This window comes from Neodiprion fabricii, chromosome 7, assembly GCF_021155785.1.
Source record: "Neodiprion fabricii isolate iyNeoFabr1 chromosome 7, iyNeoFabr1.1, whole genome shotgun sequence".
Classification (NCBI taxonomy): Eukaryota; Metazoa; Arthropoda; class Insecta; order Hymenoptera; family Diprionidae; genus Neodiprion; species Neodiprion fabricii.
In genome coordinates, this window is record NC_060245.1 from 13718796 (window position 1) to 13731990 (window position 13195).

Below are 13195 nucleotides of genomic sequence, written 5' to 3' on the forward strand. Positions count from 1 at the left end.
CCAATCTCAATGGGACCATGTCTCGGGCAAGGAAAATCCAGCCGATTGCGCGTCAAGAGACATTAGCCCGCGGCAGTTATAAGAAGACAGCCTCTGGTGGAATGGGCCCGTTTGGTTGTGGCAGCATATATCATCGTGGCCCTCATTGCATCCACCAGTCCATCCAGAGGTCGCCCTTGAGCTCCGCAAACTACACGCACACATTGTCAACACCGACGATCGCACCATCATATGGGACCTCGTACAACGCTATTCCAGCCTTACAAAGCTCCTACACGTTTCCGCTTGGTGTTTCCGAGCATCTCGAAAATTTCTACAGAGGCAGGACGCCCCCAGCAGAGAGAATCTTCTCACGCCAGCCGAACTTGAGCATGCGCGCCTTTTTTGGGCCAAGGCGACCCAGTCAGCGTATTTTAACGCAGAGATACAACTTCTCTCGGAAGAAAAACAACTTCCGCGATCCAACCGTCTTCTGCGACTGACCCCGTTTGTCGACTCCAACGGTTTTCTGCGAGTTGGCGGCCGTCTTCACAACTCTCCATGCAACCATGACGAAAAGCACCCATTAATGCTACCGCGAGAAGCTTCCCTTACTACACTTGTCATAGAACAAGCTCATCGAAAAAATCTCCATGGGGGTACTCAAGTGTACCCTCGTCACACTCCGACGCCAATACTGGGTAGTTGGAGGCCGTGTACCAGTCCGTAGCTTCATACGACGATGCATTACGTGTATACGGAATCGCGCAATGCTCGGGTATCAACTGATGGGGCAATTACCGCCCTCGCGATTCAGTCAAGTGCGCCCGTTCATCAACTCCGGAGTTGATTACGCCGGTCCGATCTTCTTACGGACATTTCGTGGTCGCGGTGCCAGAACGTACAAAGGATACATAGTCGTCTTTGTTTGCTTCTCGACTTCCGTAATTCATTTAGAAATGGCTACAGATTACTCCTCAAAGAGATTCATAGCAGCATACAAGAGGTTCACGAGCCGCCGAGGGATTTGCGAAACCTTAACGAGTGACTGCGGGACAAACCTCGTCGGCGCAGACGCGGAATTGCGAAGACTCTTCCACGCAACGTCCAAAGAATTCTCTACTATCGCTACCTCTCTAGCAAACGATGGAACTTTATGGAAATTCAACCCCACTTCTGCCCCTCATTTTGCGGGAAAGTGGGAAGCCGCCGTAAAATCCGTAAAATTTCATCTCAAAAGAGTCATTGGCGACTCACGACTCTCGTACGAAGAGTACGCTACGCTACTCGCACAGATAGAGGGAGTTCGAGCTCTCGCCCGCTTTGTGCACTTTCAGATGACCCATCAGACCTTTACACGCTCACTCCGGGACATTTTCTGATCGGTTCCGCTCTTAATGCCATCCCGGAACCATCTCTCGGCCATCTTCCAACCTCTCGGTTATCCCGATGGCAGTTCTTGAGACAAATGCTGGAGCATTTTTGGTCCCGTTGGAGTTCGGAATATTTGCAACAGATGCAACTGCGTGCAAAATGGCATTACCGCACGAACGCATTGAAAATTAATTCTCTCGTTCTCATCAAGGACGAGCGATATCCACCAACCAAATGGGCCCTTGGCCGAGTCGTCGAACTGCACCCCGGAAAAGATGGTCTTGTTCGCGTTGTGAGTGTCCGTACTCAGCATTCGACGTATAAACGACCAATCGTCAAGCTATGCTTTCTACAGAGTCCTGACACTGACAAATCGAAGGACACTCCTGCGGACTAATCGATACTCTGCCTGTTCTACATCATTATCAATCTTCCTCAAGCTTGTCAAGGCGGGCGGAATGTTATGGCAAAGTATCGCTTCAACGCCAAAATTCGCCGAGTCTATTCTACCACACTTTTTTTGTTTTTCTTTTTCTATCCTCACGTTTATTACGATACGCTTTCGTGTTCTTCGCCCAGCAACGGAGCCTTCGCGATGACCACGCTCAGTCCGAACCAATCTCTGAACCGAGGAACATGTATTAATAAATGAAGCATTATTTTACGTGTCGAGTATTCAGTTATAATTTGTTGCAACATTCCCAAGCATCCCGTCACTTCTCCCTTGCGTCATTCTCGAATTAAGAGTTCGCAGTTTCTCTCTAAACAGAGATAGAAATATGTATATAGCTCAACTTGTCGAAGTTTGTGAAGGTTTCCGGGGGTGAATAACTACTTTTTGCCATTCTGAGAATTGTTGCATCGTTATTTATCGGTAGTTAGTTGACGAGGTCATCGTTTATTTCATAAGCAGTGCTGAAGTAATTTGTTGTAAGCATGAGGCAAAAGGTGTCGAAACGTGGTATATCGGCTCCGTTGTATGTTGTTTCATTATCGATGCGTCTAGTGTAATCCGATTCTGCAGTGCGATATTATCCAAGGCAGGCTTTCAAGCAGGATATCTCGAATTTTCGATATTTTTCCGTAATTGATAGTCCTACGTTCCACCAGATCAGAGGAGCGTAAGCCATGATTGGTCATATCAGAAGTTAATAGCAGATTATTTTCGCTTTCGGTTCTAATTGGGTATTTGCATGATTTTTATATTTCTTAACTTTTGATGTATTTCGATTCTATAAATTTTTTTAGAATTTTTGAAAAAAAATATTTTGTTTTTGTTTATAAGTATTTAAATAATTTAATAAATAAAAAAAAAGGCAATATTTAAATGAATAAGTAGCTCCATCTCGCGTATGTGACGTCACAATGCTGAATTTTTTTGAAATTTTTAGCGCCAAGTTCTCCTGTAAGCACGCCGTACGTGTAATCAGCTGTTGCTCTGTGTTGTGATTGATGAAAAGAACGTCTGATAGTGCTGTTTATTATAAACTAAAGTTATTAAATTATTTAATATGTCATTAAAAAACGGTTTTTGTTGGTGTATAGTACCAACTTGTAAAAATACTGGTAAATCTACCCCAAACAAAATTCTTATTAATGTTCCATCAAATGCTTCAAAGCGTAAAAATTGGTTGGATGCATGTGGAAATAAAACTTGTTATTCAGCATCAACTCGGCTTTATTGTTGTGAAGATCATTTTGACGTAAGTATTCATTAAAAATAAGCAAAATTGATTTTAAATAAAATTATAACCTAAAATTACACTTTTATTTTATTACGTAAATTAAAGATTGAATTTATTCATTTTAGCTGAAAGTGGATATGGACAATTGGCTGGTGTGGACAATGGTTGGTGGTAACAAGCGGATCAAAAATAATGTTGTGCCGCATAAATTTATTGATGAACCAAATCCCATAAACATAGATGATGCTCGGTCAATGGAAGTTCATCAACAAGGTTTTGAAAAACTTGGTTTATCTATTGATAATTTAACACTAGACCAAAACTCTAGCAGCACAATGGATAATGTTAACCTAGAAGTGATTGAGTCACTCAATTGTATTGCTGAAGAACATTCTAATAATAATATATTCAATAATATGAATATCAACGATCATCAAGGATCCGAAATGATACCACCATTCAATAATGTTTGTCATGATTATCTCGCTACTGGAAATGAAAAAATTTATGTTGCTGTTCCAGTTAAAATAAGGAGCTCATACAGAAGTACGAAAGTTCAATGTAAACCTCAGACTGAAGATCGTGCAACGTCTCCAATTGAACTGTCATTTGAGAACAAAAATCTGCACAATTCTTGTTCTTTGCCAACGAACAATCGTCAACTGACAAATCTATCGCCTAACATCTCAAATTTATCACCCAACACAACAAATTTATCACCTCACACAACAGTGAGTTTATTTCCCACTTCTTCATCAGATAATTTTTTATCCACACATGCAAGTACTGAAAATGAATGGAAAAGTGCATTTCAACAAGAAGAATCTCAAAAATGTAACTTGAAGCAAACATTTGAGAGAATTCGATTATCGCCTCGTAAATGTATCGGAATCCCGAGTGACTGTATGGATCTTATTGATATTTTACGTACTGCTAACTTAACTGACGTTGATGTATTAATCACGTTAAAAAAAATACGATTAAATGAAAGTTTTGCTATTTTAGCTGATGATTTTGGAATGTCCACTTCTAATATAAGTTGCATATTTACAAAGACTTTACCAATCATGGCAGAATATTTAAAAGACTTTATTATTTGGCCTTCATCAGCAAGAATCAAACGTCAGTTGCCAATAAGCTTTCGAAGTCGTTATGCTGCAGTAGAATCAATAATTGATTGTTTAGAAATTGAAATAGAAAAGCCAACAGATCCTGTAAAACAATCATTGACTTGGTCTGAATACAAAAAGTGTAATACGGTTAAATATTTAGTTTCTTGTACTCCTGATGGATTACGTTACGATGTACGTTAATTAGACCTCTGACAGTAAGTGCTGACAAGAAACCAAGTCATGAAGAAGTTATTGCTACAAAACGAATCGCAAGTCTTCGTATTCACATTGGAAGATTGATAAGAAGGATACGAGAATTTGAAATTTGCGAACCTCATTCATGTGTAAACATTAAATTAATTCCTAAAATGGATAATATTATGACAATCGTTGCTGCTCTAACTAATCTCCAAGGACCATTGATCAAGAAGACGTAAATAGTTGAATATAAAATCTATATATAGCGTATATTTATATTTTTCAGTATAGTTCTATCAACATTAAAACTATGTTCAATAAAAATTAAGAAAATATTAATGTAAACAAATAAAAGTTTTGTATTTTTACAATTTTATAGCTTAATTTATTGCAAAGGTTTAAATAAACGTTTAAAAATATATTTCTTCCAAAACCTATTCAAATCTTTTAATAATTTGTCCACCAATTGTGAGTCATAATAAATAGTGAGAGGTTTAAATTCCCGTGTTTCTTCAAAATTCGAGTCTGCTACAATAAATAATGCTTTTTTTCTTCCTGTGAAAAGCATTTGCATCTGCATTTGAGTAACATATTTCATTGAGACTTTATTGTAATTTGTAGTGTCAATGTATGTACGAGTACTCTTTTCAGACCTCGGGCATTTAATTTCGACGACACACTCTTCATCTATTGCATCTGGCATAGCTCCCAAGTATGGGTACTGGTTGCATAAAAATAAACCGCATTTTTGAAATTTTCTTTTCAACTTTTGCTGAACTCGTTGTAAAACCATAGCTTCTAATTGTTTTCCTCGTTCCATAGCTTTTGTAGTACGTAGTTTTTGACCACCAACCAGCAACTCTACTAACGTTCCATCAGGTGTATTACACCGGGACGCTTCATATCCTTTTGAAGCAGTGATTCGTCCATATCGCAATGAAAACCAAAGATCACAATCTGCTTGGTCTTGAGTTAATTTTTCAATATTATCACACAAATCTGGAGACATTCGATTATTGCAAAAATCTAAGAAATCGTCACATGATGTTCCTCCTAAATTGATAAAGTCCACTAATAAATTATGAATTGATAGGCTTTTTTCAGTATTTTCTGAACTAAAATATTTCAAGATTTGGCTCTGTACTGTTTTTTGTTTTGTTCTATTCACAAATTCTTGTGGTGTATTAAAAGGTTTAGCTATAGCAGTAGTATCTGTATCAGAAGGAAAATCTTTCACTCTAATAAATTTGATTGATGATCCAACTTGAGATAAAACAGATTTGCGCCAGTAACATTCAACATCTGTTGGTGAAGGTTCTTCAGATCTTCTGTGTAACCACATTAGAAATGCAATAGCGTGTTTACATCCACCTAGGAAAGATATAAAAATAAGTTAATTGAGGTTATTACATTTTCAAAGCATTTTTAACTTATCATGTAACGAGTGTATCATAAATATTAAGAAAAAAAAATTAAAAGAAACAATAACAGGACTGGTTATTCCTAGAATATTGTTATACTATTTCATTCACCTAGCGATGCCGCACAATCATGACATTGAGTCGATAAAATCTCTTCGTCCACAATATTCAAGACTAAAGTTACTCGATATGATTTATTATGTACTCTGTGTTCAGGACAAATAAGACGCTTGAGAGTACATATAGATCCATGAAGTTTCAGCTGTACAAATTCGATGGCTGCGTCTCCATGTGACTTTCTCCCTGATCTATAATTCAAAGCAGTTTAACCCAAATAGTGAGATAACTGTGATCATTTATTCACTATCTCATAAGATACTATTTTTATTTTTTTTGATAAAAAAGGTATCAGTTTATTTCTAACTATTATTAATTTAAATAGCTGTATTAAAGTATACGTACAGGTTAGCTTTTGCTCCTTTCATTTCTGCTGATACAAAGTCAGAGTTAGATGCGAGATAGGATGCAACCATAAATGCATCAACTCGTGGTAAATTATCTGATCGTGCTTCACTAAAACCTGGATCCACTTTTCGTCGGGGAATTTTATTATTTTATTAATAATCACTAACTGCACTGCTGTCAAACTAATGCTTGCTTAACAATCTTAGTATAATAACATTGACGTGATCATAACCTCCACACAATTATCCGTGTGAGTTAAAAAAAAAAACACCACACAAAAATTGATTTCTATTTTAATTATTTTCACTGAAGTCTGACATTAATTATACAATGTATCAAACTTGAAGTTTAAAAAACTTACTTAAAATTTTTTTAGAGCTAGAAAATATTGTTCATTACTCTTTGTGGATTCAAATAAACGCGCCAGTAGCAGCACAATGACGTCAAACCAATCACATTCCGTTTTATGTCACGTGACTTTTATGTGATTTAGGACCACTTTTATTTATTAAATTATTTAAATATTTATAAACAAAAACAAAATATTTTTTTTTTAAATTCTAAAAAAATTTATAGAATCGAAAAACATCAAAAGTTAAGAAATATAAAAATCATGCAAATACCCAATTCTCTATCGATGAAAATTCTGTGGTTGGCTCTCAGAGCGTTTCTTGCCTTCTTCAGTTGTGTACCGTGGTGTTTATTCAGTCTGAGAAGGTAGTCGAAGTGTACTCTGAGGTATTTTACTACATCTTTGTTGGGGATTGGTGTGTTTTCCCGAATACTTTGGTCTCCAATTGTGATTTGGAAATGTTTTATATGAGGAACAGTTAACGGAGAAATTTCGTTAAGTGTTTTTCGGAATAATATTGTTTCACTTTTCAGTGGATTTATTTTTAGATTCCAGTTTTTGTAATATTAGTAAATTTGGTTCACACGGTGTTTAATTTTTCCTAAATTGTTGGGATTTTTCTATCGGCTACGTGAATAACTATGTCGTCTGCGTACGCTCTGGAGTGTGTGCCATTACCTGTGTTAAGGTTGAAGCGATTTAGGATTTCTCTGTTGAATATATTGAAAAGAACCGGGGAAGTCACCGTTCATTGTTGCAATCCTTCTTGAATTCGGAATGAAATTGTTGATTGACCGTAGCCATCCCAGGTGATGAACGTTTTGTTGTGTATTATGGCGCAGATGAGAAGGACCAGGTTATGCGGAAAGTTGAGGTGATGTAATTTGTATATTGATCCGTTAAGCCACACCGAGTCGAAGGCCTTTTCCAAGTTGATTAAGGTTGCGTTCACCGTTCAGGAGGTGTTTATTGATGTCAGATGAGAAATTGTGGATTGCGTGGACCGTTGAATGTTTCGCGCTGAATCCATATTGATTATTAGGGATTATCCGGTTTGCATCTGTGTGAGACGTGAGTTGAAGTTTGTTGAGTTTTTCAAAAATTTTACTAATGTTGACCGTGAGACTTATAGGCCTGCAGCTCGCTGGATCTGCTCCGTTTTTGTCTTTTTTTTTATCGGAATTACTTTGGCTTTTTTCCATCTGTCCGCATAATATGAGTGGTTAAAGCAATTTTTGAATATAATTGTATAATCTTTTATTAACGAAGGGGGGAGATGTTTGAGCACGATCATCGGTATGTTGTTTAGGCCACTGGAGGTTTTGTTTTTCGCCTTTTGGAGAATCAGAGCAATTTCAGCTTGACTATGAAGGAATTTTGTCCCGCCTCCTTCACGTATGGGGAGATGAGCTAGGTTATCATTATTGAAGTTGGTGTGTGTGATGTTGTGTTACCTCATATGTTGAACTATTATTTTTATTTCTAATGCAGCTGTGTCGGCAGTGTGTTTCATTTCAGTTCCCTCGTTAGAGTATCTCAGGGAGTTAATTGATTCGATGTATTTTCCAATGATGTTGAGCTTCGTTGATGGATTTGTGAAGATGTATTTGTTATTGTTTTCGATGAGAGGAGCGTCGATTAGTATTTCATGTGTTAAAAGAGCGTTATTGTTAGTATCGATGGCGAGTGGGTCGATTTTTGGTGGTTCCTTGGATCGGAAGTTCCTAATTATTCTTGGAAAAAATTCATTTGAGTCTCGGTAATCAATGCCCCTTGCTTTCGCCTTCCAGTATTCCGTTTCTGTTTTTCTGAACTGTGACTTTGGTTGTTTGTTAATTGTTTTGATAAGGGTTTTGATGTTCTGTTTAACCTGGGCATTTCTGAGATTGTTTCTGAATAGAAAGGAGATTAGTGATGATTTGTATGTTTGTAGTCTTTTAATTCTATTGTTGACGTATTTTAGACATCCTGCTGTATCGTTGGGTTTGGTTTTTGGTACTATTGAGTTGATGGCTGCTGTGATGTGATCTTCAATTTTAGTTATATGCTCATCGATTTCCGTTATTGTTAAGTTTCGTTTGTCAGGGAGACGATCAGTATAGTTATCTTGTAATGATTGCGAGAAATTTCTCCAGTTCGTATTTTTGTAGTTGAGTCTCGGTTTCAGATGTAGGGGAGATGCAAAGCCCAAGAAAATATCGCGAGAGTCGAGAGAGAAGCAGATGGCGTTATGATCACTATCGTATAGGAGTGTATTGAGTTTGTTGTTAGCGTGGTTTTTAAATTCTATGCGTGAATCAGCGAGGCAATAGTCCGGAAACGATCCTGACCTCGGGAAAGTAGGTTTACCTGCGATGTCTCGGGAAAAACGAATTAGATCTGGCCAGATCTTTAAATTGTCTCTATCTGATGAGATCTGGCCAGATATAATCAGATCTGACCAGATATAGCTGATAATTATTTACATGAGATATAACCAGATCTGATCAGATATAATCAGGTCTGATTAGATATCGCCAGATAAACTGAAGCAAAAAATCTAATCAATGTTGATGAATCGGACTAGATATGTCCTCGGGTCTCCAAATTATTGTCATTCTTGTTACCATCATATGCTGGATAAATTGTGAATGTATAAAATCCAAATACTATTCTGAAATAAGAAAGATGTTAATTGATAATAAGATTCGTTCTTTATTCTTTCTTGTACGATTAACATAAAACTTTTGAACGTAGACTTATAAAAATTAAATACACATAATATCTAAGAAATAGACTTTTTTGTCTTACGGTACTACACAACATTTTTATAATTTGCATAAGCAATAAATTATATTCCATACAACATAACTAAAGAATTTTAATATTAAAAATAGTATGTTCCACAGCATTTATATTTATTTTTATTTAAGAGATTATTGAATTATGCAATTGTTTTTTCGTGTATGAAATTTCAGAGTTACATTTTTAATAATTTTAGTAAAAAATTTAATATGGAATCCTTTTCTTTTTCCTGAACATAGTTTTAAATAAAGAAATTGAATGATTAGTTTTCTTATTTATATTAAGAAACCCGATAAAATTTTGGTCTACATCAATGATTTTTTTAGTTCTCTTTTAGAATAATAATAATTATATGATAATAATCTGATGTAAATTTGTTCACTGGTTTGCTACGGAAACTTATTAAATTTGAAACGTGTACAAATAAAGGTAATAATTAAAGGATAAACTTGTTTACACGTAAACAAAAAAAAAATCATGAAAATTATTCATGGTTCAGACAAGCGTGGTGGCGCGAGTAGAGCTTTGGATGATAAAATTTAACGCTTAATTTCACCGACTCGCTGAGGCATTTGACCAACGATAAAGCTCCTCGTTGGAATTTCAAATTGCCTCGACTGTCCTCGTTGAATGGCGAAATTTGTGTGAAGGAAATATAATTAAAGTTATCATAAAAAATATAAATACTTAGCGTTGGTCCAGTAATTGAACAAATATTTTTTTGAGGAACATAAGAGTGTTCTAAGACCTAAAAATTATTTATCTAAATATTGGTATTATATAATTGAATCTAATTCAAATTCAAAAGCTGAATATTTAGTTCAACATTCAACAAACGTGAAAATATTTAGTAACTTCAATTAACTTTTAATTTACCGATCATTGATAACTACAATCAATTATTTGGTACAGCTATAAAACCAAAATTGTTTCTGATATTCACTTCCTGAACATTTCGTGAACTTAAAACAATGAAGTTTCAACATTCTATATAGTAACTATATAGTATTATAAAATTCACTTAATTGAAATCGGTATTTCCAGTCAACAAATTTACTACAAAAATGAAATTCATTTTTGTTCCAACCGAAATCTGATTTGAGATAAACATAATTGAAGTTAACATAATAAATATAAATTCTCAATATTTCTTAAGCAATGAATGGAGAAGGGAAAATTATTAACAAACATATAAAAGCATTTTTAGCAGTATCGTTCAATGTTAAAACAGGAATTATCTGGCGCTCTTTTCCTTCTGCTCTAGGAGGCTGGCCTGTAAAGTTACTACTTGCGATGGCTTATTTAGTAAAAACGCCATCGATCAAACGACGAGCTATATGAGTAAATTGCTTGCCACCCAATGCGTATTCGTAAATATCACTAATGCAATAAATTCCTGAATTGCCAAGCTGAGACATCTAAATAATTAAGTAACAAATATTTAATATTCAATATTCATATTAATTGACTCGTTAACGGTGTAATTTTGAAATAAACACTTACTGGTCTTAGATAATCTTTATCGAATAATTGACTTGGTGCCGGCTTTTCTTCAATTACGTCGGTTCTCTTTTTTTTAGCCGGTGTCCCCTCCTCTCTTTTTATTTCTTCCTCTTCTTCTGATGATCCATCTATCTAAACATCGTGTTGATGTAATTGTGCGTTATCAGTAGAAGTAGAACGATTAGAGATTCCATTAGCAGCACGAAGTCTCTTCAGTTCATTTTTCAGTTCATCTTTAGATGGACTGTTTTCAGCATCAGACGACTCCGAACTAGACAAGACTTGACTTTTACTTTGATTAATAATCCGAGCAACTTCTTTCTGGGTGTCGACATGACGTTTTATTAAAGACTCCTAGCAGAACAAAATAAACGTCATTTAATAATTGATGTCAAGTAAAAAATCCTAATAATAATACAACTTATTTAAATAATAAAATGATAAAAATAATAACTACCTTCTCCTCGTTTTTTTTTTTACTTTTCTTAGCCTCTCCTTTTTTTGAATGTACTTTCAGAGGGGATTCTTTCTTCAAGATTCGTCTAGTCTTGATCGGAGATACAATCACTTTTTCTGACGTCTTATTAGATTTACCCGGCTTCTTTTTGTGGTCTTTTAACCACTGTTTTTGTTTAGCTTTCAATGCATCTTCATCATCTTAAGTAATTTGATGAATGTTATTTTTTACGTTGATGCAATCAAATTTATTTATGATTGTAATAAAATATTTGCTTACCTCCACGTGCCTTAACGTAACCTAAAAAACTTTTACCACCAACAAAAAATGTAAGCAATTCATCCTCTTCCACTTCAGTATTCTTCTCATAAATGACGTTTTCATTCTCAACAATTGTTAAAGAGTTGTCTGCTTTGCATTCCATCAAAAACATTATAATAAACTACTCTCAATCAGTATCAACGAAATTTATTAAAACGACGCCACGTATCATGTAAAGCCTCTGTGTAATCTTGGCGCGCTCACCCGCCCACGAACCTTAGCTTGGGATCGTATGTTTATACCCCCAACGTATGAAAGGGGGAAAGAGATGATGAAATGTACAGTTGAACTAGTAAAATAATGTTATTCGGAGAGATTCGGCTCAAGTCGTGTGAGTAAGTATATCTCACGGTCTTACATACAGGTCTTGCAACGAATTGAAATTTGAATGGTGGGGGTCGCAGCGTTATTGTCCAGATTTTTTTTGCCACTGCTGGCCACTACGCGGCGCTGTCAGTTATTCATAGGCATATGAGTGACATTGCACCGTAAGGTTATTTGTGTATGAGTATCAAAAAGATTGGTTAGGGTAAAAAAAACTAAAAACGATAGTTCCAATGTTATTATTACTACCAGTAATAATAAAGTTATATATGCTTCTATACGATATTTTTTCCTTATTGACAGTAACTTGTATTTTTTTTACAGCATTATTGCGTTGTGCATGCAAAAATATTTTTCATTCAAAATTGCACACAGAAAGTCGATCATATAATACAAGTTCAGTTACAAAATAAATTCTGTTTGATTAAATTAAACGAGATTAAATCGATGAATACGCTTATAAAGGTTAAAAATTACTTATGTGGAACTCCAAATACCTTAAATAAAATTTTTTGAAAATGAAATGTAAAAAAATATGTAATGAGTAAATTTCCTTAATAAATAAATAATGAGAATTTTAAATACCTTATTGTTATTTGTGTTTTTCAATACCCATGCGTGACTCTATAGGTATAGTACACAAAATCAAATCTGATTGGATCTGATGCTGTTTACAGCCCAGATATAGTTATATCTGGCCAAATATAACCAGATCTCATCATGTCTGGTTAAGTTTTCAGCCCAGATATAGTTATATCTGATCAGATCTGGCCAGATATTATTACATCCGATCATGTTTGGTTAAGTTTCCTTATCAGATTTGATCAGATATAACTATATCTGGGCAGAAAACTTAACCAAGCATGATCGGATCTGATAATATCTGGCCAGATCTGATCAGATATAACTATATCTGATCATATCTGGTTGAGTTTCCAGCCCAGATATAGTTATATCTGATCAGATCTGGCCAGATATTATTAGATCCGATCATGTCTAAAATGTCATATCAGACCAGATATAAATGGATCTGACCAGATATAATCAGATCTGATCAGATATAATTATATCTGGTCAGATCTAATTCGTTTTTCCCGGGGTATAATGTACTCCTGTTGGTGACACCGTGTTCTTTGTCCCAGCTTTTAAGTAAGGGGCCTCTTTCGTTGATCTTGGAGTCGCCCCAGCACGTGTGCCTGGCATTTAGATCACCGGCGAGA

The 13195-nt window shown here is 35.5% G+C and overlaps 3 protein-coding genes across 3 annotated transcripts in view; all 3 read right to left on the reverse strand.

Moving 5' to 3' along the window:
* The window catches only part of LOC124187041, a 277057-nt gene that overhangs the window by 193126 nt on the left and 70736 nt on the right, over window positions 1–13195 (reverse strand). The window lies entirely within an intron of this gene.
* On the reverse strand, window positions 4733–6917 carry LOC124186262. The gene is made up of 4 exons (XM_046577808.1): window positions 6858–6917; window positions 6232–6358; window positions 5881–6077; window positions 4733–5719 (listed from the first exon to the last, which is right to left on the reverse strand). The coding sequence occupies exons 2-4, from the start codon at window positions 6300–6302 to the stop codon at window positions 4734–4736; spliced, it is 1254 nt and encodes a 417-aa protein (XP_046433764.1). The 5' UTR covers window positions 6303–6358; window positions 6858–6917; the 3' UTR covers window position 4733.
* LOC124186263 lies at window positions 10463–12006 on the reverse strand. Its single transcript, XM_046577809.1, has 4 exons — window positions 11610–12006; window positions 11331–11530; window positions 10874–11227; window positions 10463–10788 (listed from the first exon to the last, which is right to left on the reverse strand). The coding sequence occupies exons 1-3, from the start codon at window positions 11761–11763 to the stop codon at window positions 11006–11008; spliced, it is 576 nt and encodes a 191-aa protein (XP_046433765.1). The 5' UTR covers window positions 11764–12006; the 3' UTR covers window positions 10463–10788; window positions 10874–11005.

Coding starts and splice junctions, on each gene's coding strand:
- LOC124186262 (XM_046577808.1), bottom strand. CDS start 6,302: ATGGTTGCATCCTATCTCGCATCTAACTCTGACTTTGTATCAGCAGAA. Junction 6,078..6,231: donor AAAGGAGCAAAAGCTAACCT/GTACGTATACTT, acceptor TTTGAATTATAG/ATCAGGGAGAAAGTCACATG. Junction 5,720..5,880: donor TGATTGTGCGGCATCGCTAG/GTGAATGAAATA, acceptor TATCTTTCCTAG/GTGGATGTAAACACGCTATT.
- LOC124186263 (XM_046577809.1), bottom strand. CDS start 11,763: ATGTTTTTGATGGAATGCAAAGCAGACAACTCTTTAACAATTGTTGAG. Junction 11,531..11,609: donor TTACGTTAAGGCACGTGGAG/GTAAGCAAATAT, acceptor AAATTACTTAAG/ATGATGAAGATGCATTGAAA. Junction 11,228..11,330: donor AAAAAAAAAACGAGGAGAAG/GTAGTTATTATT, acceptor TTGTTCTGCTAG/GAGTCTTTAATAAAACGTCA.